Raw genomic sequence first — 23,408 nt, 5'->3', positions numbered from 1 at the left:
ATTTTGACAGAAAATCTTTGCCCAGTCCTACTTCTGTTGATTTCAGCATACACTGGACTGGGGCCGTTGACTTCTCTCTCCTATATTTTTATAGTACAAGATATTTTAGAAATAACATAATATTGAAAACATTTTTCCCTTAGCTGAGTATAAGAGAGTTAGTGAGGTAGGGTTAGATGGTTCAGGCTATTGATTTTGAAATATAGAGACTTCTGCCTCTGTCACCTCCTTAAATGGGGCTCAGGTTGGTGAAAGAAAGTGTTGCTAATTGATAAGTACCCTGTAGCCTGCCTGACTTGGGTTGGTGGTTCCCATTTAGTTTCCTACAGGGAAAAGTTCTCATTAAAAAATGCTGTTACAGGTAATGGTAATGGGCACCTTTGGTAGCCATTTTAACAGGTGAAGAATTGAGTATGATGATTGCAGTATTATCTCATCCCTCCAAAAAGTCGATGGGCAGGATGAGAAATTTTCTCCCTCAGCTCCCAGCACCACTGCCAACCCTCCCCCACACTCCCCTGTCTAGCTCCCCCACTGGGAAGAGCCCAATGCCACCCTTGGCCCCATCCTGCAGCGGAGTCTCCCTTCACCCCGCACACAGATCTGGGGGTACATGCCTCCTGCAGGGGTGTGCACAGTGGCAGGAGCTGCCCCCCTCTGCCCAACAAGCTGCTCACAGCTCTGTCCTGTGCCCTGCCCTGTCTGGGCAGCACCCACTATGTGCCTTGGTCCCACTCCCTCCCTCACCACAGGTGCCTCGATTTGCCCCCTCCCATGCCCCTTCCCCCACAATAGACTTACCAGCTAGATGCTGCTCTTCTAGCTGCTGAGCTGGCCATATGCATGCTGTGGCTGTGCATGTGCATGTAGCATTTATCAGCAACATTATCCGTCACATCAGTCAAAAAAAGCTGATTACTGATAATGTCAATTTTCCTTTATTGGTGCTGATATGATATGGACTGATGCATCAGTGCAACTCTGTTAATTAATACTACGTTTGTTGAATGTAATTATTTACTTTAACATCATATTTTCTCATATACAACACACTCTTTTTCCCAAAACAAGCTGATGGAAACTGTAGTGAGCATGCTGCTCAGTGGGCACTTCTACACAAGACCCTTACTGCACAGTAGCCTAATAACACTGCAGAGTAGCATGCCAATTAAAAACCATGTTAATACACTACTGTGCAGTGTTATAAGCTACTAAACAGTGAGTATAAAAAAACAACCATGTGCCAGCACTAGTATGCTGTAGTACAAGATACCATGCATTGAATTAGTACTTGGTTAACCAAATATTAAACTTAGTGTAGTAACTAGGGTGTATTAATGAATGTGTAGACACCCCCAGTGTGCAGGAAACTGAGGCTAGGTACAGACATTCAGAAAACCTGAGGGGGAATCAATTAAACGTTTGCAGGTTTCTGTAAGGTTAGTTCAGGAATGAACAGAACACACATTCATCCTGTGGTTGCAGGGGGGCATGCAGGCTACTGCAGCGGCTGAGGCCAGCAGGTTGAAGGTGCTCCTGCCTGCTAGAGCATGCGAAGATTGGTTGCCATGTCTATGCAACAGAAGCTTCAATTGCTCCCCGCAACTCATGCCTGGCTGCAGCTGACAGTTCACCCCAGGCAGGAGGCAGGGCTGGGGACAGGCTTTGCTGGCTCAGCTCTGACAGCTCAGGGGTGGGCCACACTGAGAGCTCAGCTAGAGAAGCAGAGCTGGGGGCGAGTGCTAACACAGCTCCCTGTGAGGGGGATTAGCAGGGACTCCAAAGGTGCCTGGGATACCAGCAGATGGCACCTAACATGAATCAATAGGGGATCTGGTACAGAAATTTGCACTGGTGTAACCTAAATTAATTACGTTTTTGCAGGCACATTGATCCAGATCTATCTTAAACTGGGTTCCACCATTTTTAAATCAGTCTGTGTGTGATGCACTTCTGTTCTGTTATGGGTATAGACTAATTTTTGATCACTTATACCAGTTTATATGTAATGTCCAGGGATCCTGGATTTTGCTGTTTGAAAATCCCAAATTCTCTGATAAAATACAAATTCTCTGATTTAAAAACCCCAAATCCATGTTTTTCCTCAATTAAAATGAAACACCACTGTATACATAGGTATCAATTGAACACAATATTTTATTTTTGTTTATATTTACAATTTTAAAGCAATTTGGAAGCCTACCAGTACTTCAATCATTATACTAAAATACATTCTAAATACCTATTTAGACTATTTATTCAAAGTACCAATTTTGGCATTTGATTTAGGATTTATCATGGAAAATCAGAGCTCCCCTTGCCCTCTTTGTCACCAGGATGCAGGTCCAGCTGACCCTCTGCCCCCCACTGCTTTGTGGTGCTGAGCACCCCTGATAATGCCAGTGTCCTGTCCCAGCCCTGCTGGTGCCCCTCACTCTCCACCCACAGCCCGTGCCCCTACCAGTGCCCCTCACTCCCAACCTGCTGCTCCCCACCCCCAGCATGTAAGGAAGGGAGTTAGGAATGGGGAGTGGGGGCACTGGGGGCAGGGGACACATGCCCCTCCAGATTTCTGTCCCACAGTGGGGTGCAGGGCTACAGCCAGGTTAGACCAGCCTCCACAGCCCAGTGGTCAAGACCTGTGTGGTAGGGGGCACTGCACTGCCATCGCCACCAAGCTGAGACACTCCCATCCAGCCCAGCAGCAGCAGGGGACACAACTCCAGCACTGCTGCTGTGCCTAACCATGGTGGCATGGCACTCCTGCCTGTGCCGCATTCCACCCCACACATGCACATGACACCCCTAGACTCCCCTCTCCCCCCTCAGCCCCTAGCAGGCTGGAACTCTGCCAGCCTGCAAGGAGAAACCCACAGTTTCCCAGTTTTTCTCCTTTAAAGGATAAAAATCTATGTTTTTCCTCAACAAATGGAAAACCCAGATTCCTGATAATGTCTGTACCTGGCCCAAGAAATATGATGAGAACAATTTCTGCCATTTATAGGCAAAAATAAAAGTAAAATTTGGACCTGACTCAGAAGGAGCAGAAAAATGGTTCTTTGGCTCCCTGGCTTCTGCTACTCAGTTACTTACTACAAGGAAAGATCTTTTTTCCCCTTTGTTCTGCCTTTCAAAAACAAGGTGTGTGTTATATTCGGGGGCACATTGTGTGTGACAAAATATGGTAGTTAAAAGTGTTTTATGACTACTGCTGTCACCCTCTAAACAATAATTGAGGACAGATAAAGCTGTTTCTTATAACAAATCCCCTCTGTTTTTTTGAGGAAAGGAGGAAGAGAAACAGTTCAGTTTGAAAAGTTCCAGTGTGTTAATTGGCTTTTCATTAAATGTAATCATTTCTTTTCAAAAAGGTTAAACACTATAATCTTTGTCTAGTTTCCAGACTTTCCTGTTTCTACTAAGCCTCATTATTGATATTTTGAAAAGTAAGGTTCTGTCCTGCAAACGGGTCAGTCTTTATCTTTGAGCATATCCAAGTGCAGGATCAGTGCATAAGTATGTCAAGCTAACTTAATTAAGATAGTCCTCATGTCAAGAAGTAGTTGTCATGGATCATGCACCTTTCAAGGGAAGCTCTTCCTGAAGACTCCTCAAGAAGCAGCTTTATTCAGTCTTTCTCCTTCAGGGCCCCTGCCCTGGTGTGGCTTTTCAGGGTGTGGGCCTTTGACTTGACACTGGTTCCTCTCTGGCTTCCCCAGCAATTTGTAGCACACCCATTGCAAAGAGCTCCTTCTTTTTGGTCAGTCCTGGGATTACCAAGTCCCAAAACACAGCAAAGGCTCTCCAGGTACTTTGGGACTCCCCAAAAAGATGCCTTTATTTGCTCTCCCTCCTTCAGGATCCCCTGAAGCTGACCTTGGTGTGATTTTGCAAGGAGCAAGCTTCTGCTTTTGAGATACAGGCTTTTCTCTGTCGCTGACTTTCCTGGTGATCCATAGCAGTGTTGCCTCAAAGAGCTCTCCTTCTTGGTTAGCTCTTGGAAAAAACTGATGATTCGCAGTCCTGTTAACCCAGAAGAACTTGGCTGTCCTTTTGACTCATTTAATTCAGGTTGGCTTGAAACATCTGGAAAGCTGCCCCTGGGACCCAGCAATCCTATGATGTCTGGAGGCCCAGGGTCACCAAATGCTAGAGAAAATGCAAAGTGTATGATGATACTTCCCCCTGCACCTAAGACTACTTTATCAGCAATCCATAGTGCCCTCACTTCAAAGAGCTCTTTTTTTTGGTCAGCTCCCAAGAAGGCAAGGTAGACTTGTCTCAAGGTAGTTTTCTTCAAAGAAGTGGGGGCAGAGTGTCAGCATCCCAAATAGTACAGCGGACAGCTCAGCTCCAAACAGTCTTCATTGTGCCACTGCAGTTCCCACTGTCCTTCCCTGGATTATTTCTTTCTCTCCAGTAATCTGCCCTCCCTGGGACTACCCTTCCTCCCCTCAGCTCACTCAGAGCCTCCCTTTCTCTTCTCAGCCCAAACAGTCACCCTTGCAATGAAACTGCCACAAAAGCATAGCAGTTAGCACAGGGACTAACAGTCATCTAATAAAATTAAACATAGTGTCATGTGGAACTAATCGTGGAGTAGTCTCCGTAGCTTGCTGTCAGGCCTGGATTGCCATCTCCCCCTGGGGTGAAAAGGGAATCTATAATGTCCAACTTGTGAAACTCTATGCAGCAACTATGTTCATCAACACTGAGCCCCCCAAAGTGTTTCCCACCAGCCTACAGGCTAAAACTCAGCCCATTTAGCCTGTTTATCACAGTAGTTTTATTTTAATTCTAGTCTGTTGGAGGCCTCTGGGACAGATTTCAAACAAGATGTTTTACCTCACCGCAGAAACCAATTGATTTGTAAGTTTCTCTCCTGATACATTTTAATGGCAAATGTCTGAGTCTTTTCAGCACTGTGCTTCTCTTATGAAATGTTCTGTTTATGACATAGTTTTATTTTTCAGATTCAAAGTTATGTAAATAACATATTTGCTGATCATCTGAGTTAATGATGACTCCTATACACTTTACAAATATACTGTAACCCAAGATATCACAATATTTTGATTAAATAGTCAGGGTTTTTCAGAACAGGTAAACAAGAAACCTAGCTTAGAAATGAGCCAACTGTCCCCCACCCTTCTCAAGCTTTTTGAACCTCAGCCTCCCTTCCCTCCCCAACAGGTTTTGCCTGGGATGCAAACCCCAACTGTTATGTCCCTGAATCATTCCACAGAATTGACTGAAACACCAGACACCTGAGCTGAGTTTTGGAAAGCTGGGGCTCTATCTGCTAAATTTTGGCAAAAATGCGCAAAAATCCTTTTCTGTTCCTTTCCTATGCATCCTCTCAAAAATCAAAGCTCCAACTTCCCTCTGCCATGCCTGCAAGTCCTTAAAAACATCTCTCTCAGGAGATCCCTTTTTTCCCTGTCAGCTGCATAAAGTCTTCTTAACATAGTAGTCTGTAACTTACTGAGGAAAGAAAGATGTAACTAATTTGTTTTGTATTTTATTCTTACCAGTGTAAGCCCAAGCTCTCGCACTCAGCACATCCCTCTCTACACGTAAGTAAAGTTTTTTGCTATATCATCCATTTTGCAATTCTGATTTATTTCAGCCTGTTTTTTTTTTTTTTTCTGCAGGCTTGTAGCTTGACTATAAGATGTGATCTGGTTTTACAGACTTTTTCTTGAGGCAGTGGACATATATCCACAACCTGGCAGCAACTTGTCCCTGCAAAGACATTCCCAATCAGGCTCTGCTCACATGCTGCAAGTGCACAAATAGACTGGTGAAGATGTTCCAGGGACATCACCCCCTGGCTTATCTTGAGATCTCATAAGGTCCTACAGCTCCAGTTAAGGCTCTGGTATGGTGCTGGGGCTGGGAGAGACTTCCAGCTCCCATCTTCTGCAGCACACCACAGCACACTGGAGTCTTCAAAGGCTCGTGATCTAAATAAAATGTGTTTTATTTAGATCATGGTAAACATTACTGTGCAACTGCTTAGAAAACTTTCTAACTCACAGTAAGACTTATTACAATCTAAATAAAACGTGTCCTAAGTGTAATGTGCTACGGGGTCTTTACAAGTGTATTCCCATGTTTGGAGCATGCAACTAGGAGTAGAGAGGGGAACTGTTCAGCACCATCTCTGTTGGGACATGCTGTCATTGTGTGGCTATCCCCAGTGAGTCTAATTGTCCTCTGATTAAGCTTGTGTTATGCAGCGGACGTCCTGATTTACAGTACTGTAAACTGAGAATCAGGCTTCTTTTTGTCTTCTTTGCAAACATATCTTACTCTAGCATAACATAACAGATACAGACCTGAACGGAGAGGACAGATGTTTCTCACATTATTGCCCGCTTCCCTGAAAATCATCACTATGCATATGTAATGAAGTTATCTTTAATTATATGCTGCTAGTACAGTGTGTATGTGTCTTCATCTTGGGATGTGAGTGGATATAGGATAGTTTGTCTCCGTTTTTTTCCTCCTTGTAGATAACTTTAAATAAATAACTGTAATCTTGGAGTGCAGAGTATGGCCCAGCTATCTCAACCAGATGTCTTATGGATAATGTACATGTCTTTGCTTTTCCTTTTTGTTCAAATAGTGGCTGTATTGGTGCTGAGAATTTTGAAGACATAGACGATGCCAGCATAGACTTGATCACTCTTACCAATGTTAGGACTTCGAAACCTCGCTACACAAGCACCTCCTAGTATGTTGCTTTTATACCTTCCCTTTTTATATGATAACTGTTTGAGAGTTTTTAAAAGTCCAAGGCTCTGTAGAAAAGGGAATAGGATTGTCCCTGTCCTGGATGGAGGTATTTGAAAGATGGGAACTATTGTGTTTGCAAGTACTTGGAAAAGTTGTTGTCACCAAAGGCTGAGTCAATGAAAGAAGATCCCTTGACATCAGTGGCCATGATATCAGGCCTATGCAGATCAATGCAGTTGAGTTAACTTACAAAGCCATTCCAGCTGACTGTGCAAAATGTAGTCACACAAGCTATTTGTAAGATAGGTAGAGAGTTCTGCAGCAGGATGATCTAGCGTAGTTTGATTAAATTCTATTCTGCATGTTCATGTTGGAGAATTTCACTTACTTGTGGCATACACATAGTTAGGCTATCTATAAATTCATCAGGGAATCCTTGGTCACAAAGCTTGGCATTACTGCTGTTTCAGTCTGAGGCAATGTCACAGTTTTCAGTGGAGCTACACTACTGGAAAAATTGGAGTGACACAGTAGTGAAGCAGATCTTTAACCTAGAAAAAAATTAACTAAGCTGTCGTATTTACCCACCTAGAATCATAAGGCAGGGAGGGATTTTAAGGGTCATCTGGTCTAACCCCCTGTACAAAAACAGGATGTACTATTCCCAAATCACCCAAGGGCATCGCCTATTCTGACCCTTCTGGAAAACCTATACTGTTCAGCATGTTCCTTGTGGTTTCTTTTCTTCTCTTGTCAAATTTTATTCTTCTTTTAAGACATCCAAATCAAACTTCCTTTAATGCAACTGTGACTGGAACTGTCTTAATGAGTATTTAATCAGTACACAAGGAAAAATAAAGTTAGGTTGACATTTCTGAGTTCCCACCTTTTGATAACTAATGGCTGATGTTAGGGGGGCTGAGAATCCACAACTTCTGCGTAGTTCAGAAAGGACATTTCATAGATTTCATAAACATTAGGGGCTGGAAGGGACCTTGTGAGATCATCAAATCCAGCCTACCTGCCAGAGGCAGGAAGTCTGCAGGGATCAGATGATCCTAGCAAGATAAACTCCAAATGCCTTTTGAATGAGTCCAGAGTAGGTGCTTGCACCACCTCTGTGGGGAGTCTATTCCAGACCGTGGACATTCAGACTGTAAAGAAGTTTTTCCTTGTATTGAGTCTGAATCAGCCTTTTAGAAGTGTGTGGTTGTTAGACCTAGTTATCCTTTGGAGAGCCCTGGTGAACAACTGTTCTCCCAGATCCTGATGCACCCCCACTTATATACTTATAGGCAGCCACCAGGTATATCCTGAGCCTTCTCCTTGCCAGGCTGAAGAGTCCCATGTCCCTCAACCTCTCCTTGTAAGGCTTGCTCTCTTTGATCAAATGGGAGGCTCTCCTCTGGACTCTCTTGAGCTTATCCAACATCCCTCCTGAAGTGGGGGGGCCCAAAACTGGATGCAGTACTCCAGCTGCGACCTCACGAACTTTCAAATATCTTGGCCATAGGGCATGCTATGATGTCTGCCAGCTCTTTTAAGACTGGGGGGTGTAATCTGTCCAGGCCTGTGGACTTATGGATGTCAAGCCTCTCAAGATGTTCTCTCACTTGATCTACATCAATTGTGGGCCCATCTCCCAAGCCCTGGTTGCTTTGCGTCCTGTCTGACAGTATGAGCCCCTTGGGTGGGTAGAAAACTGATGCAAAGTAATCATTTAGAAGATTGACCTTTTCTTGGGTGTCAGACATCAGCTGCCCCATTTGATCTTACAGGGGGCCAATATCATTAGTGATGTTAGTCTGAAATCAGGCAGAAGGTAGAGCAGGTTGGCACCTTAGGGTGCATATGCACATGCTAACTTTCTGACAGTTAAGTCGACTTAGCTTTTTTAAGTCAACTTAACTGTCACAGTGGACACACCTATGTGGAGCAGAGTCAACTTAAATGCAGTGCAAGATAATACACCTCTGAGGTGTATTACACCTTAGTTAAGTTGACTTAGCTCACAAGATGGCCATCACCATGTCAAAGAACTGTACATGTGTGGTTTAATGTCGCTTAACTTAAATTGACTTACTTAAGTCACCTTATTTTAAGTCAATTTAGTATGTGTGTACGTACCCTTAGGGCATCTTTAGACATGCTCCAGGATAGGGGACCTTTAATTTGAGCAGCTCTTGGGAGCCGTTTTAATTAAAACGCCCACAATGTCTTGTGTATTCAACATCCATGCTTCAAAATGACCGTGAAGGTGCTTTAACTAAAGTTCATTTGATGAGCTTTAGTTAAAATTGTCCCGCCCACTGTTTTGAAACCTGGAGATGCTGAATACATGTGATGCTGAGGCTGCTGGAGCATGTTAATTAGCACATGTTGAAGCAGGTGTCAGGCGTGTCCAAGAGTGCTGAAGAAGCCAGCCCAAGTCATCATGAGACATCTGGTGAAATTCTTCCAAAACCTGTGGCACTCGGGGGAGGTCCCCGAAGACTGGAAGAGGGCCAGCGTGCCCATTTTCAAGGGAGGATGGAGGACCTGGGCGACTAGGCCAATTAACCTAACTTGTCCCAGGGAAAATCCTGGAAAAATTCATCAAGAAGTATATATGTGATATGCTTACAGAACGTAGTATTTTGAACAATAGCCAGCATGGCTTCATCACAGGCAGGTCTTGTCTTACCAATCTCATCTCCTTCTATGACCAGATAACTCACCACCTGGATACAGGAGAGGAGGTTAACACTGTATACCTAGACTTCCAAAATGATGTTTTCATAGGAAAATTGGAGGATTGTGGATTTAACTGCTCAACAGTTGGGTGTGTAGGAACCTGGCTGTGGGGTAGAACCCAAAGATTTCTAATGAATGGATCTGTGTCGTCCTGGCAAGAAGTGGCCAGTGGTGTCCCTCAGGGATCCATGCTTGGTCCAGTGCTTTTCAACATCTTTATCAATGATTCGGATGTAGGGGCAAAGAGCTCAGTGGCCAAGTTTGTGGATGACACCAAGTTATGGGGGGGGCATGGTCATGCTTGAAAATAGGCTGCAGATACAGGCAGACCTAGATAGACTGGCATGTTGGGCAGTGTAAAGTGCTCCATCTGGGGATGAACAATCTCCAACAAACTTACAGGCTCGGTGGTGCCAAACTGACTAGCACCATGACTAAAAGAGACCTGCAGGTAATAATAGACCCTCGTATGAACATGAGCTGTCAGTGCGATGCTGTAGCCAGCAGGGAAAACAATACTCTGGCATGCATCAACCAATGCATCTCAAGCAAAACCAAGGAAGTGCTTCTTCCACTTTATTCAGCATAGGTGAAACTGCAGCTGGAGTATTGCGTCCAGTTCTGGATGCTGCACTTCAACAAGTACGTGGAAAAGCTTGAGAAGGTCCAAAGAAAAGCCGTCTATATGATCAAAAACTTGCAAGGCAAGCCATATGAGGAAAGGGTGAGGGACCTGGGTTTCCTCAGCCTAAAAAAGAGAAGGCTGAGAGGGGATTTAATAGCAACTTACCACTATCAGGGGAATACATCAAGGGCTCGGTGAATAACTGTTCACCAGGGCACCCTTGGGGGAAAACCAGGAGTAATGGCCACAAATTCCTGGAAGACCATTTCAGGCTTAACACTAGGAAAAATTTCTTCACAGTTCGGGTGTCCAGACCGTGGAATAAACTCCCTCCAGAGGTGGTACAATCACCTATCTTGGAAATCTTCAAGAGGAGACTCACTGTAGTCACCTGACCCCAGTTGTCTTTTTTGCCTGATGCAAGGGTGCTGGACCCGATGATCTTGCGAGGTCCCTTCCAGCCCCTTACAATTTATGAATCTGTGTGTACGGGTGTCAGAGACTAACTGATTCAGAGAGACATGAGCTTTTGTAGATTACAGCCTACTTTGTCAGATGCTATGAGTGGGCTCACAAATAAAGTTTTTAAAATAGAGAGGAACCTGTAGTTCTGTGAGTGACATGCTTAACAGTGAGTTCCAGTACCAAGATTTGTATATGTGGCTCTACAAAGGTAGGGGACAGGTTCCAAAGCACACTAAAGTTGAAGGAAATCTTTTCAATGGCTTTAAGCTATGGATCATGGTCAGGTTGAGAAACAGAAGTTCCTAATCATTTAAATAAGAGCATGGATGCACATCACTTCTGAAAATAAAACTTCTCATTAACTCCATAATATGGATATAGATATTTCACGTTAAATGCTGAAGTTAACATTTGGCATTTCAGTAGACCATAAACTAGTCACAGGGGCGGGCAGTTATTTCAGGCAGAGGGCTGCTTACTGAGTTTTGGCAAGCCATCAAGGGCCGCATGACAGGCAGCCAGGGAAAGATAAATATTAATTTTCTAAATGTTTTAGTGGCCCCACGGGCTGGATAGAATGGCCTGGCAGGCCACATCCAGATCACGGCCACATTTTGCCCACCCCTGAATTTTGTCAGTAGTAGTATGTAATACTGTAACAGAAATAATAACAACAACAACATTATTGTTGTGATCACCTTAAAACACTAAATCCTTAAAGGCAAAGATTACAGGAGAATTTTCTTTCCTTAAATATAAGACAAAATCCTGGGGGAAATGCATATAAGAATCCAATAGTTTTGGAGAACACTTTAGCAGGGAAGTGTATTACCACTTATTTATTTGTAGTTTGCATAGAAATATCATGTTATACAAATAAAAATCAAGCCACAACAGACCTCTTCAAACTTTATTTAACATATCTCAATACACATTCTTTAACAAAATCCCTGTGAGTAGGTGGTGACTTTTCTAGCCATTGTTTATTTTAGGATTTGACATAGCAGAAGAACAGCAGTTTCTGGATTTTGGCATTCAGCTTTCTCGCATGGGGTTAGATTAAGATCTGATATTAAATTAGTGTAAGCTCCATATTACTGTTGCACATAGTAATATTATGAACAGGCCTATCAGGTAGCAAAACAATGGCATTTTCCCTGAATAATGTAAGACCCTGAAGTTAAGACTATTAAATGTGTGATATATTTGGCCACTAGATGTCCTTTGAGTTTGCAAAAGCTTCTTAAAATCCAGTAAAGTTGCTACTGCCTTTTACTGAAAGCAGGAGTTTTGAAAGAGTTTTTAAGGAGATTTGGGATGGTCAAGAGTGTTCACCTTTATATATGTTATTCTAGCTTTAAAGGTGGTAGGAAAAAAAGGAGGAAAGAGCTTGATTTGGATTTTGGATGCAATTTTTCGTCAGACACCTCTCCTTAGGACTCAGAACTTTCCAGAGCTTTCAAGGAACAAGCAAATTCTACATTTGAACAGAAACTGGAGGAGGTCTATTTCTATGTTAAAAAAAAAAAAAAAAAGCATAGGAAGGTCCTCTAAAGCTTGATTGACCTTTGGGCTAGTGTAACTGCGGCAGAGCAGCTTCTGTACCCAATGACACACAAGAAAGTGCTGTGGCTATTCAGACTGTGGTGTAGAAGGTATATCTATAGCGTGATCCTGGGTATAGCACTTCCCTGAGTCATTGTCTACAGAAGCTGCTCTACTTCAGCTAAACTAAGCCAAAGGTCAGTGAGACCTTCATAGATTTCATAGACATTAGGAAGATCGAGTTCAGCCCCCCCCCCGAAGGGCAGGAAGTCAGCTGGGGTCATAGGATCCCAGCAAGATAAGCATCCAATTTACTCTTGAAGGTGTTCAATGTAGGTGCTTGAACCACCTCCGATGGCAGGCTGTTCCAGACCTTGGGGGCTTGGACAGTAAAGAAATGCTTCCTTATGTCCAGCCTGAAACGGTCTTGCAGTAGTTTATAACCGTTCAGCCTCGTCATCCCTTGGGGCGTTGTGGTGAACAAATGTTCCCCCAGATACTGGTGGTCACCCCTGATAAACTTATAGGTGCCCATCAGATCACCCCTGAGCCTGCGCTTTTCCAGGCTAAAGAGCCCCATGGCTCTCAGCCTGTCATCGTAAGGTCTGTTTTCCTGACCTCTGATCATGCATATAGCTCTTCTCTGGACTCTCTCAAGCTTCTCCACATCCTTTTTGAATTGTGGAGCCCAAAACTGGACACTGTACTCCAGCTGCAACCTCATCAAGGCCGAGTACAAGGGGAGAAGGACCTTGACCTTTATATTTTGACATATCCTGTAACATATGCTGCTACCCTTAGACACTAGTTTGGATTGAACTATTTGAAGAGGTAGAGTACTATTCCCTGCAATCAGGGGTAGCAGAATCTGACCCATGGAATATGCGGTATACCCGCCTTGAGCAGGGGGCACTTTTAAATGACCTTATAAGGTCCCTTCCAGATGCCCTACTTTCCTTATCCTGTCCTGTGATCCTACTTCTAATGGAAATAATGAACAAAGGAAGCTATTAATATCGCCTAGTCTGACTGCCTGCACAACACAGACCATGGATTTCACCCAAACCCATAATTTCTGATGGAGCTAGAACAAAAAATAATAGAAAATGGTTCTCCAAAATACGTTTAAGAAGGTAGGGTCCCTCTGCTAGTCTTGTTCTTACAAGGCTGTAATGGTGGCATCCAAATAGGTGGTGCATTTCCCATTTGCCTTCCTAGTACTGTATTTCCTATTAGTCCTTCTTTTGCTGCTTCTGTCATAGAAATATAGTTCTTGTAAGCCACATGGATTTTCTGCAGCCAAAAGGGGTAATAGCTTTGCTCTAAAAATAACAAGGGTGAAAATCTCAGAGGCTGCTGTTGAAAGCAAGGGTTGTGAAAAGCTGATTGCCATCTGCAACTTCTGTTGGGCTACTGCTAGAACATGCCATGATTCTGAAGCTTTGTTTACTAGCTGGTAAGATTCCTTTAAGCAGATAATGAAAAAATCATTTTTTGTTTTGACTTGCGCTATTGACGGCTTGTAACATGTTAGAAACACTTGCAGGTCAGTTGCACTTGCTGTTCCAAGCACTAGGGTGATGATATATATCATTTGCATGCACTGCTCTGAGGACAAGTTATATTCTTCCCCAAGCTTGAAAGCCAGGGGGCAGCTAAAGTAGGAATATAGCTGTAACTAATGCAGGCCGCTGACCCAGAAGTTTAGGGTAAAGTTAGACCATATTAAGAACATTTAAAATGCAAGCATCTGCTTGTTAAACCTTGATAACTCATGCTGTCTGAGAGTGCCTGTACACTAGCAGCGAGGTTGCTCTGACACACTGTAATTACAGTGTATCAGAAGCACTTTAACTAAAGCTCATTCAACAAGTTTTAATTAAAGCATCCCCTCCACCATTTTTAAGTGTGGGAATGTTGATACATGAGATGCTTCAGGCTCTTTAATTAGCGTGGCTCTCAGAGCCACTCTAATTAGACATACACACACACACACACACACACGCCTGCCCACCCCAGAGCATGTGTATAAATGACCTGAGTGGCTCAAGTTATGCTACTTCAAGAGTGGGTTAACTCTGGGTGGTGCTACCCAGCTCATGTTGTTAGGGTAACTTCAGCCTATTCCACAGAGATCAAATGAGCAATTTGCAGTCCTCCAGCATCCCAGGATGCACAGCTCCTAGTCCCTCCACAACCCCTGAACAGGGGTACAGCCCAGGTATCCTGTTCCTAGCCAACCCCCTGCTTGCCAACCCTTTTGTGGCAAGTCAGAGCTGTACAGGCAAGAAATGGTATTAACCCTTCATGTGCAACTGCTTACAGCATGTTCTAATGTTGATACCACTTAACAGTCCTCAGATTTAGTATGACCCAAGTGTAACATATAACTTCACCCTTAAAGAAACATAGGCAGGGAGTAATAAGTCTGAGCATGTCTGGGGTGCTACTTTGGTGCGTCCCTTTGTGGAACGTCTGTAATTAAGGGATTAGAAACAACACTTGGTACATCAAACTTTGTATTACAGTATTGTTTAACACACCCCCATGCTTTCATCCGGGTCTCCCTGTGCCAGGTGCTGTGCCTAAACATAAAAAAGACAGTCTCGGACCTGAAGACTTTATAATTAGGACATATTATTATTCACCTCAACAGATGGGGAACTAAGGTGTGGAGAGATTTAAATGATTTGCCTTGAGGTACACAGTGAATCTGTGGCAGAGACAAGAACAGAGTACACTGAGACCACTACTCCAGTGTCTTCACCACATGACTGGAATTCCTCCCTCCCCCATCAGTGTGTAGAGGGCCTTCTCTTCAAACCTCAGTATTTCTTTTAAGGATGCATTATACAAAAATTCAAGTTGACCGTATCTCAGTTCTGTCCAAATCAAATATAAAATAACTGCTGGAACATCACTTCCATGTAAGAAGCTTGTGAGGCTCAGCCATAGCTATCAACCTATCTTGATATTTTTCAAAACAATGTTTGTGGTCCAGTAGTGGCTGAGTGGCTGGGAACTGCTTTATGGATCATCTCTTGATCCTTCCAAGCTAAGAAGATATCCCAGGGGGCAGTCCTGCTCCCCACCCTTGCCCAATCAGTAACATTGGAACATATGTCAAGGTTTTAAGCTAGCATTGGAAAACAAGTAGACAGAAAAACATTTACTGGCAGTAATGAAGAAAGCCGTCTGGAAGCATCCATTGTAAGGACATATACACCACTTTTCACCAGCTGATCTGAACGTTGTGCATGAAAATGTCAGTATTATTATCCTCATATTATAGGTGGGAAAACCAAGACACAAAAAGCAGATGTGACTTGCTCGTGGTCACCCAGCAGGCCAGTAAGGCAGAGCCAGAAACAAAACCTGGGTTTCCAGAGTCCTGGTCTCAGTGCTCTCTTTCCATATGCCCACACAGCCAGAGCACAGCAGCTGCAGGAGTGAAACTTTCCTATTTATGGAGCAGTCAAGTGAGCTTTCAAAGTTAATGTCTTGGTTGCTCTTCTGTAAATAAAATGGACAGTCCTCTGGTGAATTTGCCAAGATGAGTGTTGGTCAGTGCTAGGTCCATCACTGTCAGGTCTGCTTTTGTTTACCCACCATCTTTCTCTTCATCTGGCTTATTTCTTCTCTCTTCTGTACTCCAGCTTCTGCTCTTGCATTTCTTTTCTTTTCCTTCTTTCTGTCTTTATTCCCTGACACAATTTTTGGCAAAGCACTTTGGCATAGCTTTCTTCATTGGAGGAAAGTTAGAGCTAAGTCATACGAGTTATCTCTGACACTTAAGGACATGCTTAAAAGCTGAGTAAGGAATGAGTGGAACATGTGCTTATGTATTTTGCTAGGCTGGATTCTGCCATTTGTTTAAGAAGTTGCTTTGGGGTTTGAATCAAACTGGACTGTGTAGTTCATTTGGTTAGTACTTGTCTGTAAGAAATGAATAATGCATTTGGTTTATTTGTAACATAGCTGACCAAAGATCAGCCATGGAGCAGTTCTAGATAATGAACTTGTCATGGATTCTCCAAAGAAGCACTTGCTTAAGGACCCCAACCCTTGCACAGTCTTCATCTCCTGAAGCCAACCCAGACATTGCTTCTAGAGTGGGTGAGCCCTTGGCCCCTTGGATTCTAGAACCCAGCCTTTTGGTCCTTAAACTCCTTGGTTATTGATGGCTGCTTCAGAGATCTACCTTCTGGCTTAGCTCTTAAAAAAGGATTTTACCTCCCTCAAGGGGATAGTGTGCACCTGAAGTCACATGCAGCAGAGCAGGCAGCTCTTCTTAACAAAAACAGCATCAATCAAAGCAATGCAACAGGCAATCTCTTCAGGTCACAATGCCTAGGCCAACTCCCAGGCAGAGTACCAAGCAGGTAAACAGCTCTGGTTGTTTTCTCTGTTTCAAGACCCTCTTCTTGCCTTTCTCTCCATTTTGTCTCTCGAAGTCTCCTTTTCAAGCCTATCTCTTTGCACTGGAATTCTTTGAAGTTTTTCCCTAGCACCAGAAAGAGGAGTGAGTCTCTCAAGGTACTAGAGCTTGAATTCACTTGGGCCTCGCTGTCTGTATCTGCAAACTGGATGCTTATTTGCTTGATGGTCCAGTCCATCTTAGTAGAACATGTAGGTAGATCCTCAGAGGTCTGCTTCAGAACACCTTTAATCTACTCTTTCTCAGCATACAAGCTAGGGAAACTGAGACGTGAAACATTATTGTAACAAAAATACATGTAACCCTGAAATATTAGAGACAGAACTATCCGTAGTCAGACAGCTAAACAACATTAGTGGATCACAGGCTGGATTTTCAGAAATACCTCCTCAGTCCCAACCTGGGGAGCAGAGGGTTTGGCAGTTTTCCAAAAGAGCTCAGCAGGCTGGATGCATGTTGGATGCTGAGCTTTTGTGATTATCCAGCTTCCAGCTGCACAATAAGAGCCCCCGAGCACTGAGCACATTTGAAACTTTGGCCTGACACTTACTTACACTTCTGTTTGCAAACTTATGTGTATTGAGAGAGAGACAGTGGGAATTTGAGTGATGTTCCTCATCTGCGTGCAAAAAGCCGGTTACATTTAAGAGGGACTTTTCCAAAGTACCAGAGGAATTTAGGAACATAAGCCACACTGTTGCTGGTATCTCATTTGTACCTTTGTAAATGTCTAGGTCAGTAGGTAAATAGAACATGACAAATAAGGAAACAAGGCAGGTTAGAGATGCACCTTATAGACTAACTAAATAAGAGATGTACAGTATAAGCTTTCAAAAGTTTATATATAGAACATAAGCTCTTGAAAGCTTATGCCCTATATATTTCTTATTTAGTCTATAAAGGTGCATTATCTACCCTGCATTCTGCCTGACTTCAGACCAGCACAGCTACCTCTCTAAATAAAATTTTAAAATCATTCTTCATTGTTATTAACAAATAACAGACACTCAAATACTTTAAAAATCATTTTGGCTTTCAGAATTTGCCTTGATACTGTAACTTTATGCATTTTTAACTTCAGCTGGGGGATTCACAGTGCCATCTGACATACTTTAATGTATTTAAATGTCTATGTGAGTGTATCACCCTGTATATTTCTTTTCCTTCACCTCTCAACCACCAGTATGTTCCTTTAGGTGACCCCTTCCCCCATCAGCTGCTGCTGCAAGGTTACGCTGCAAGTGATATTTTAGTTTTGCAGGTGTTCTAAGGGTCAATGGAAAAAACTCCCACACTGCTGATGGGGATTTCCTTTGTAGCATTCATGTGAGGAGCGCTTATAAACATTCACCGTGACAAATACTGCATGAATAATTCTCTTTCTCTCCTGGCACTGCTGTCACTAATAAACAGTGTGGTCAATTCCAAGGTATGGACCAAGGTTTCTTAAAGTGAGAGCAATTTCCTAAATGAGTACATCCCATGCTCTGCACCGTTCTGTCTGCAGTATACTTCTCATGCTGTAACAAATATGATTTAATTTTTCACTCTTTTACATGCTGGGACCACATGAAGCGTCACAGGAATAGTCAGGATAAAATTTGGACCAGCATTCCTGTCTCCTGAATTAAATGGGAGTCTTGGGTAGCCATCAATCAAAAAGGGCCTGTAACACACAGTTCTCTTTGCTTTTGTAGGGAGCAGGGCTGCATGCACACTCTCTCTCTCTCTCTGTCTCTCTCTCTCTTGCACGCGCACACACACACATACAGAGTCACAGCACCATGTTATATGCGAATACATGCATCTAGATTTCATAGGTTTTTTTTCATCTACCTCTAGAGTAACATCTAATACTTCCTATTTAGCAGCAGTTTTCAAAAGCTTAACTAATCGATCTTCACAGCACCTCTCTGAATAAGCACTATTATACTAATCTCCCAGACATGATGACTGAGAAACAGGGATTAAATAAATTGCCCAAGGCTGCAGAGAATAGATGTGTCAGAGATAAGGCTATCTCCCAAGTCTTGCAAGCACTAGACTGCAGTAGTATAAATAGTTCCTAAAGGATCAGGTCTCATGAATTCCAAGTCTTGCACCTAAACCAATTTCCCCCAAATGCTTCCAGCCCCTTTCTTTACAGCTGTCCCTACACGTAGATCAGAATTTTTACTTCTAAATGTTGCAAAAACACTGTGCCAATTCTCATCTCACACCAACCTATCTCTAGTGACTTCAGTTGCAGTTCTTCAAATGTATTCTTTAGTGAGACCAATCTCTGGCTCATTGTGGGTACACAGCTCCAACTCATCTTCAAATTACGGGAGAAACCCAGTAGACCAAAATTAGCCAGACAGGGACTTCCACTACCTTTAACCTTCTGCCTGTCATTTGCTCCAGCAGGTTGGGAATTTTTCCAGCTAACCTTTCTCAGAAAATGATCATTTGCTAAAACTGAAACAGGTCCCAGGAAAAGACAGGTTGCATTAGATTTCCCAATTCCAAAAGTGTGGGGAAATAAAATAAAACCACTTCAAAATAGTTGAAATCTTAAGTTTTGACCTTTTCACATTTAAAAGTTTTGCTTTTATGTTAGGTTTTTGTGTTAATTTGTAGTACAAAAAAAAAATAAAACCTTGACATCAAACCTAAACACTTCATGATGGTTAACATGAAATATTTTAATTGATCTTATACAATGTGTTTATTTGGTATTTTGATTTAATACAATTTGTTTAACAACATTTTTGGGATTTTGACTGTTTAGTCTTTTGAGGAATCTGGAATCCTCCCATGAGAACATTTTCTACTAGGTCTGTTATTTACATCTGGGTAAAGTGGCTGTGAAGTGCTACCCAATCAGAATACCCTGTGCTATCACGGTATCACACATACCCTGCTATAAGTGATACTGATGTAGCATTTTCATTTTGTTTTACCCAGGTGTAAATAGTATAGTCAATTTGATCTCACACTTACACAACCCAGAAGTAAGATTATTGCCACCAGGGTAGCCCCATTCATGTAATGTAGGTAGGAGCTTAGAAGCAGGCCCAGCCTTATAGGTATTGTTTGTTTCTTTATGTGAGCATATTATGGCACTGTGTAGCAACTTCCTCTTGTGGAAATGACACCCAAGGTTCTAAGGAAGAATGAGACATTGTGGGAACTCGTTTGCTGATTATAGGTGCAATATAAAGTGCTCAGTTAGTGCTGTCTCTGAAAGGTTACTCTGTTGTAGAAGTTTCTTCTTGTAACAATAATGAATGCTGCCCTTGCACACAACTACCACTCAAGCCAAAAGTGCTGCCTATATTTTCCAAACTGACTAGACATTTTTGGTGCCTCATTTTTTCAGGCACCCATTCTGGGACACCTGCTGGTTTTTGGAGAAGTTCCTCAGCACAGCCAGTAATTGAGGCACAGTAAAATTTCTCTCTTCCATTGAAATCTGAGACCCAGCGTAGCTTCCGTTGCTTATGCTGTGAGTGCTTTTTGTGGGGAGTGAGTGTTGCTTCTACAATAACAAGGAAACCCAAGAGCAAGAGAGACGTCATGGTGACAGAAAGAAGACATGATGATGAGAAGTTTAACCACAAAGAGGACCAGTTTTAGCTTGGTACTTAGTTGTTTTCAGCATAGGCAATTGGGTGCAGTACCTCATCAGAGAAAATGCAAGAGAGCTAGATGGAGTGATCCAAAAACAAAAAAAACCAAAGGGGTATTTTTTCTAACCTCAGTTTTTTCTACTTCACAAGTATAACCACAGCACATTTCTGCATCCCTTCTGCAGGCTCCCAGGAGAGCAGCTGCTCAACTGTAGTGGAGGCTTTCTCAGTATCCTTGTACTTTCAGCTTCTCTCTTCACAGTTTCCTCCTCTTTCAGAGTGACATCCTCCAGCATGTTTTGTAGTTAGCGGCTGCTGTGAATCACTTCTAAATGGCAGACAGCCATCAAGATCAATTCTTGCACTGGGAGCTTCTGTCCAGCTTATTTTGTGTTTCTGGATTATATTTGTGCTTTCACATTGCTTTTTCTCTTTTCTTCGTTCCAAGGAAAACAAGTTAGTGAAAGAAATTAAATTGTAACTAATGGTGCCAAGTTAGGTGGTTCTGCAAGATTTAAAGGTCAGAAGATTTACAAAATCAGATGCCTCACACTGCATAATGAGATTCAGAGGTCTGCACTGTTATACAGTTATCATGTGAATTAATTTCAAATATCCTTGTGATACACTGCAGTTTATTAAGAGATGTCATGCAATAGTCCCGCATCTCCTTTTTGATAAACTGGTGAAATTCCATGGAAGTAAATATGGTTGCACTACTAGAACAGAGCATTGTACCTGGCTACATAGCACATCATACCAGGGGAGTACAACTTTATTTACAGTCTGATGGGCTTTCTTGAAAATGATCCATATCAGACCAAATATTCAGATGTAAGTGATTACACATGCTTGCTCAAATGCACCAGCTATACACCCCAGACTCTCTACCTTTATGCACAAACTGGGTGCTTCCATTTTCACAGAAATAGGGAATTGTACATTTGTGCACGAGGTGGCTGAACTTTGAGAACTCACCACAATGAATGGTTCTGAAAATGAGTAATAGTAGTGGGGCCAGACTGTCAGCCCTGCTGCAGCTGTTTTATCTTTTCTGATTGCTCAACCAACTAGTTAGAGTGTCCTGTGATGCAAAGAGTTGTTTAGGTAGCACAGCATTGCTGTGCTGGCTCATTAAGCCTCCTTCACTCTTGTAGGGGCTCAGCCAGTGATCCCACAGGTCAGTGTAGAAGGCCTGTGGAGAGATACATAGATCAACAGTTCTTCCTCAATGGGTTTTTCTACACAGGATGCTTTACTGCACGCTAAACCAATCTAATACACAGTAAAGCATCACCATTTACACATGTGCAGCAATTATTGTGCAGTATTAATCTAATGCACCATTTTCTAGTACTTTTAGATACAGATACTAGAAAAACAGTTCATTAACTAATGTGCCGGACTGTATGTGTAGGTACTGACCAGTAGCAAATTGCTCCCAGTCAGCCTAGGTGGCAGGGGGCCACAGGAGGTGGGGAGAGCTGTCCTGACTGGGTGGAAAGCTGCCTGCCAGCAATGTGGAGATCCAGACATGTCCCCATCTCCATGTGGCTGGCAGGGCTATCCTGGCTGACAGGAAATTGCCTCCCTGCCCCATGGAGATCAGGGCAAGATTGGGACAGGTCTGGATCTCCATGGGACAGGAGGCACTTGCCTGGCAGCCAGACAGCTCTCCCTGCCCCACAAAGATTGGGACCAGCCCCCATGGCCCCTGCCAGTGCAGAGCCTGGCATCCAGGGGACCCTGGAGCTCTCCCCGGCTACTGCAGGGGGACAGAGCAGGGCAGGGACAGCCCTAGACTAAACTGCTCCTGTCAGGAGCAGGGCACTCCCAACAGGCACATGTTCAGATTTGCATGGGCATGCAGTTTAATGCACCTGAATTTTCTGCACAGAAAATTTAGGCACATAAATGGCACGTGTAGACCTGCCCAGTAACGCCAAGGACTAGATCAGACTCCTGCAATCCCCAGCATCAGTGCAGGTGAGTCAGATAAGCATCAATCCTCTTTTACATTTCTGTGCCAAGCAAAGCTCATCTGGAGAAGCAGCCCATCAAGTTTTAATTTATCATATATGTATGTTATAAGAAGTGTATTCTGACATCATCTCTACCCCTATGAGAGAGTATAGACATAGTGTGCTGAAACCAGTTGTAGAGAGACATCTGGCCACTGGGCTGAAATTCAACAGCTCTGATAACATCAGCAACCAAAATACATTTTTCTCAGGAGCATGTGGGTGTCAGGAAACACCAGTAAGGCAGTTGTCAAAGAGGCACTGTTATAGTTTGCTCAGTTTGTGAGTCCACAAAAGAGAGATGCTTTCCAGTCCCAAGGACACAGGTGAATCACTGATTGAAGAAGCCTGTCATGGAACACTTTCTGCTCATGTATGGACAGTCTGAGTAAATGTGTGATTCAACGGTTACCTATTGTGTACTGGCAACATGGAAGAGTGTGGGTAGCTGCTGATGCTAACATCTGGTCACCCTCTGACTGATTTTCTACTGCATCCCCCCAACAAAGCATAGACTCCCTCCTGAAACACGTGCTGTCGGACTCATCCTGCTTGCTCCCAATATGGGTTCCCTTCTTCTCTCTTTCCCCTTTCAGGAAATAATGCCATAAGCCTTTCAGCTGTGTTGCTCTATATATTTATCATTCTTTCGTCTGTCCTTCTGAGATACTTCTGCATTGAATCCCCCATTAAAACTTTCTTTTTCTCTTTATGATGTATGGCCAATAATAGGAAAAGGCTTGGTCCTGTAAGATATAGTTCACTCTAACAAAGCACTCAAGGAAGCACTTAGTGTGCAATCTTAAAAGTACTAAACATGTGCTTAAGCAAGTGCATTGATGAATTAGGTGAGGGCATTCAGCACCTTTGCACATCTTTTTCTTTAAATGTATTTATACGGGTAGTTAAATGAGATTAAATTGAAGACTGGTACAAGTTCATTTGTTGCACTAAAATGAAAATGAAATGTAATCTAATTATCTTAAATCACTTGTACACAATATAAAATACATGGATGGTTGATGCCCTGCTTCCATTTGAATCAATGGAAGAAAGAAAACAATCTTATGAGAGAATTATCCATATTAACATTAACGTAATTGTACTAGAAGTCTGAAGAGTGTGAAACAGCATAGGAGATTTGGGGTCCAGCCAGAACATTCAAAAGTCAGTCATCTAAATCCTACATTTGGAAGTGAGACCCAAAAGTTCCACCTGAATCATGTGTT

At 42.9% G+C, this 23,408-nt stretch overlaps 1 protein-coding gene across 1 annotated transcript in view; it reads left to right on the top strand.

Annotated features, from left to right (window-relative positions):
* Nucleotides 1-23,408, top strand: part of CUNH7orf72 (chromosome unknown C7orf72 homolog) — a 41,426-nt gene that overhangs the window by 12,329 nt on the left and 5,689 nt on the right. Inside the window, exons 5-7 of the mRNA XM_019537401.1 lie at nucleotides 4,802-4,869; nucleotides 5,535-5,576; nucleotides 6,632-6,739. Of these exons, the coding sequence (XP_019392946.1) occupies nucleotides 4,802-4,869; nucleotides 5,535-5,576; nucleotides 6,632-6,739 (218 nt within the window). The remainder of the gene's footprint in view (nucleotides 1-4,801; nucleotides 4,870-5,534; nucleotides 5,577-6,631; nucleotides 6,740-23,408) is intronic.

The sequence above is a fragment of the Crocodylus porosus genome, unplaced genomic scaffold (genome assembly GCF_001723895.1).
Source record: "Crocodylus porosus isolate Cpor-Errol unplaced genomic scaffold, CroPor_comp1, whole genome shotgun sequence".
In the NCBI taxonomy this organism is placed as follows: Eukaryota; Metazoa; Chordata; order Crocodylia; family Crocodylidae; genus Crocodylus; species Crocodylus porosus.
Note: the sequence above shows the minus strand (reverse complement) of the source record. Positions and strands in the feature narration are given on the sequence as shown.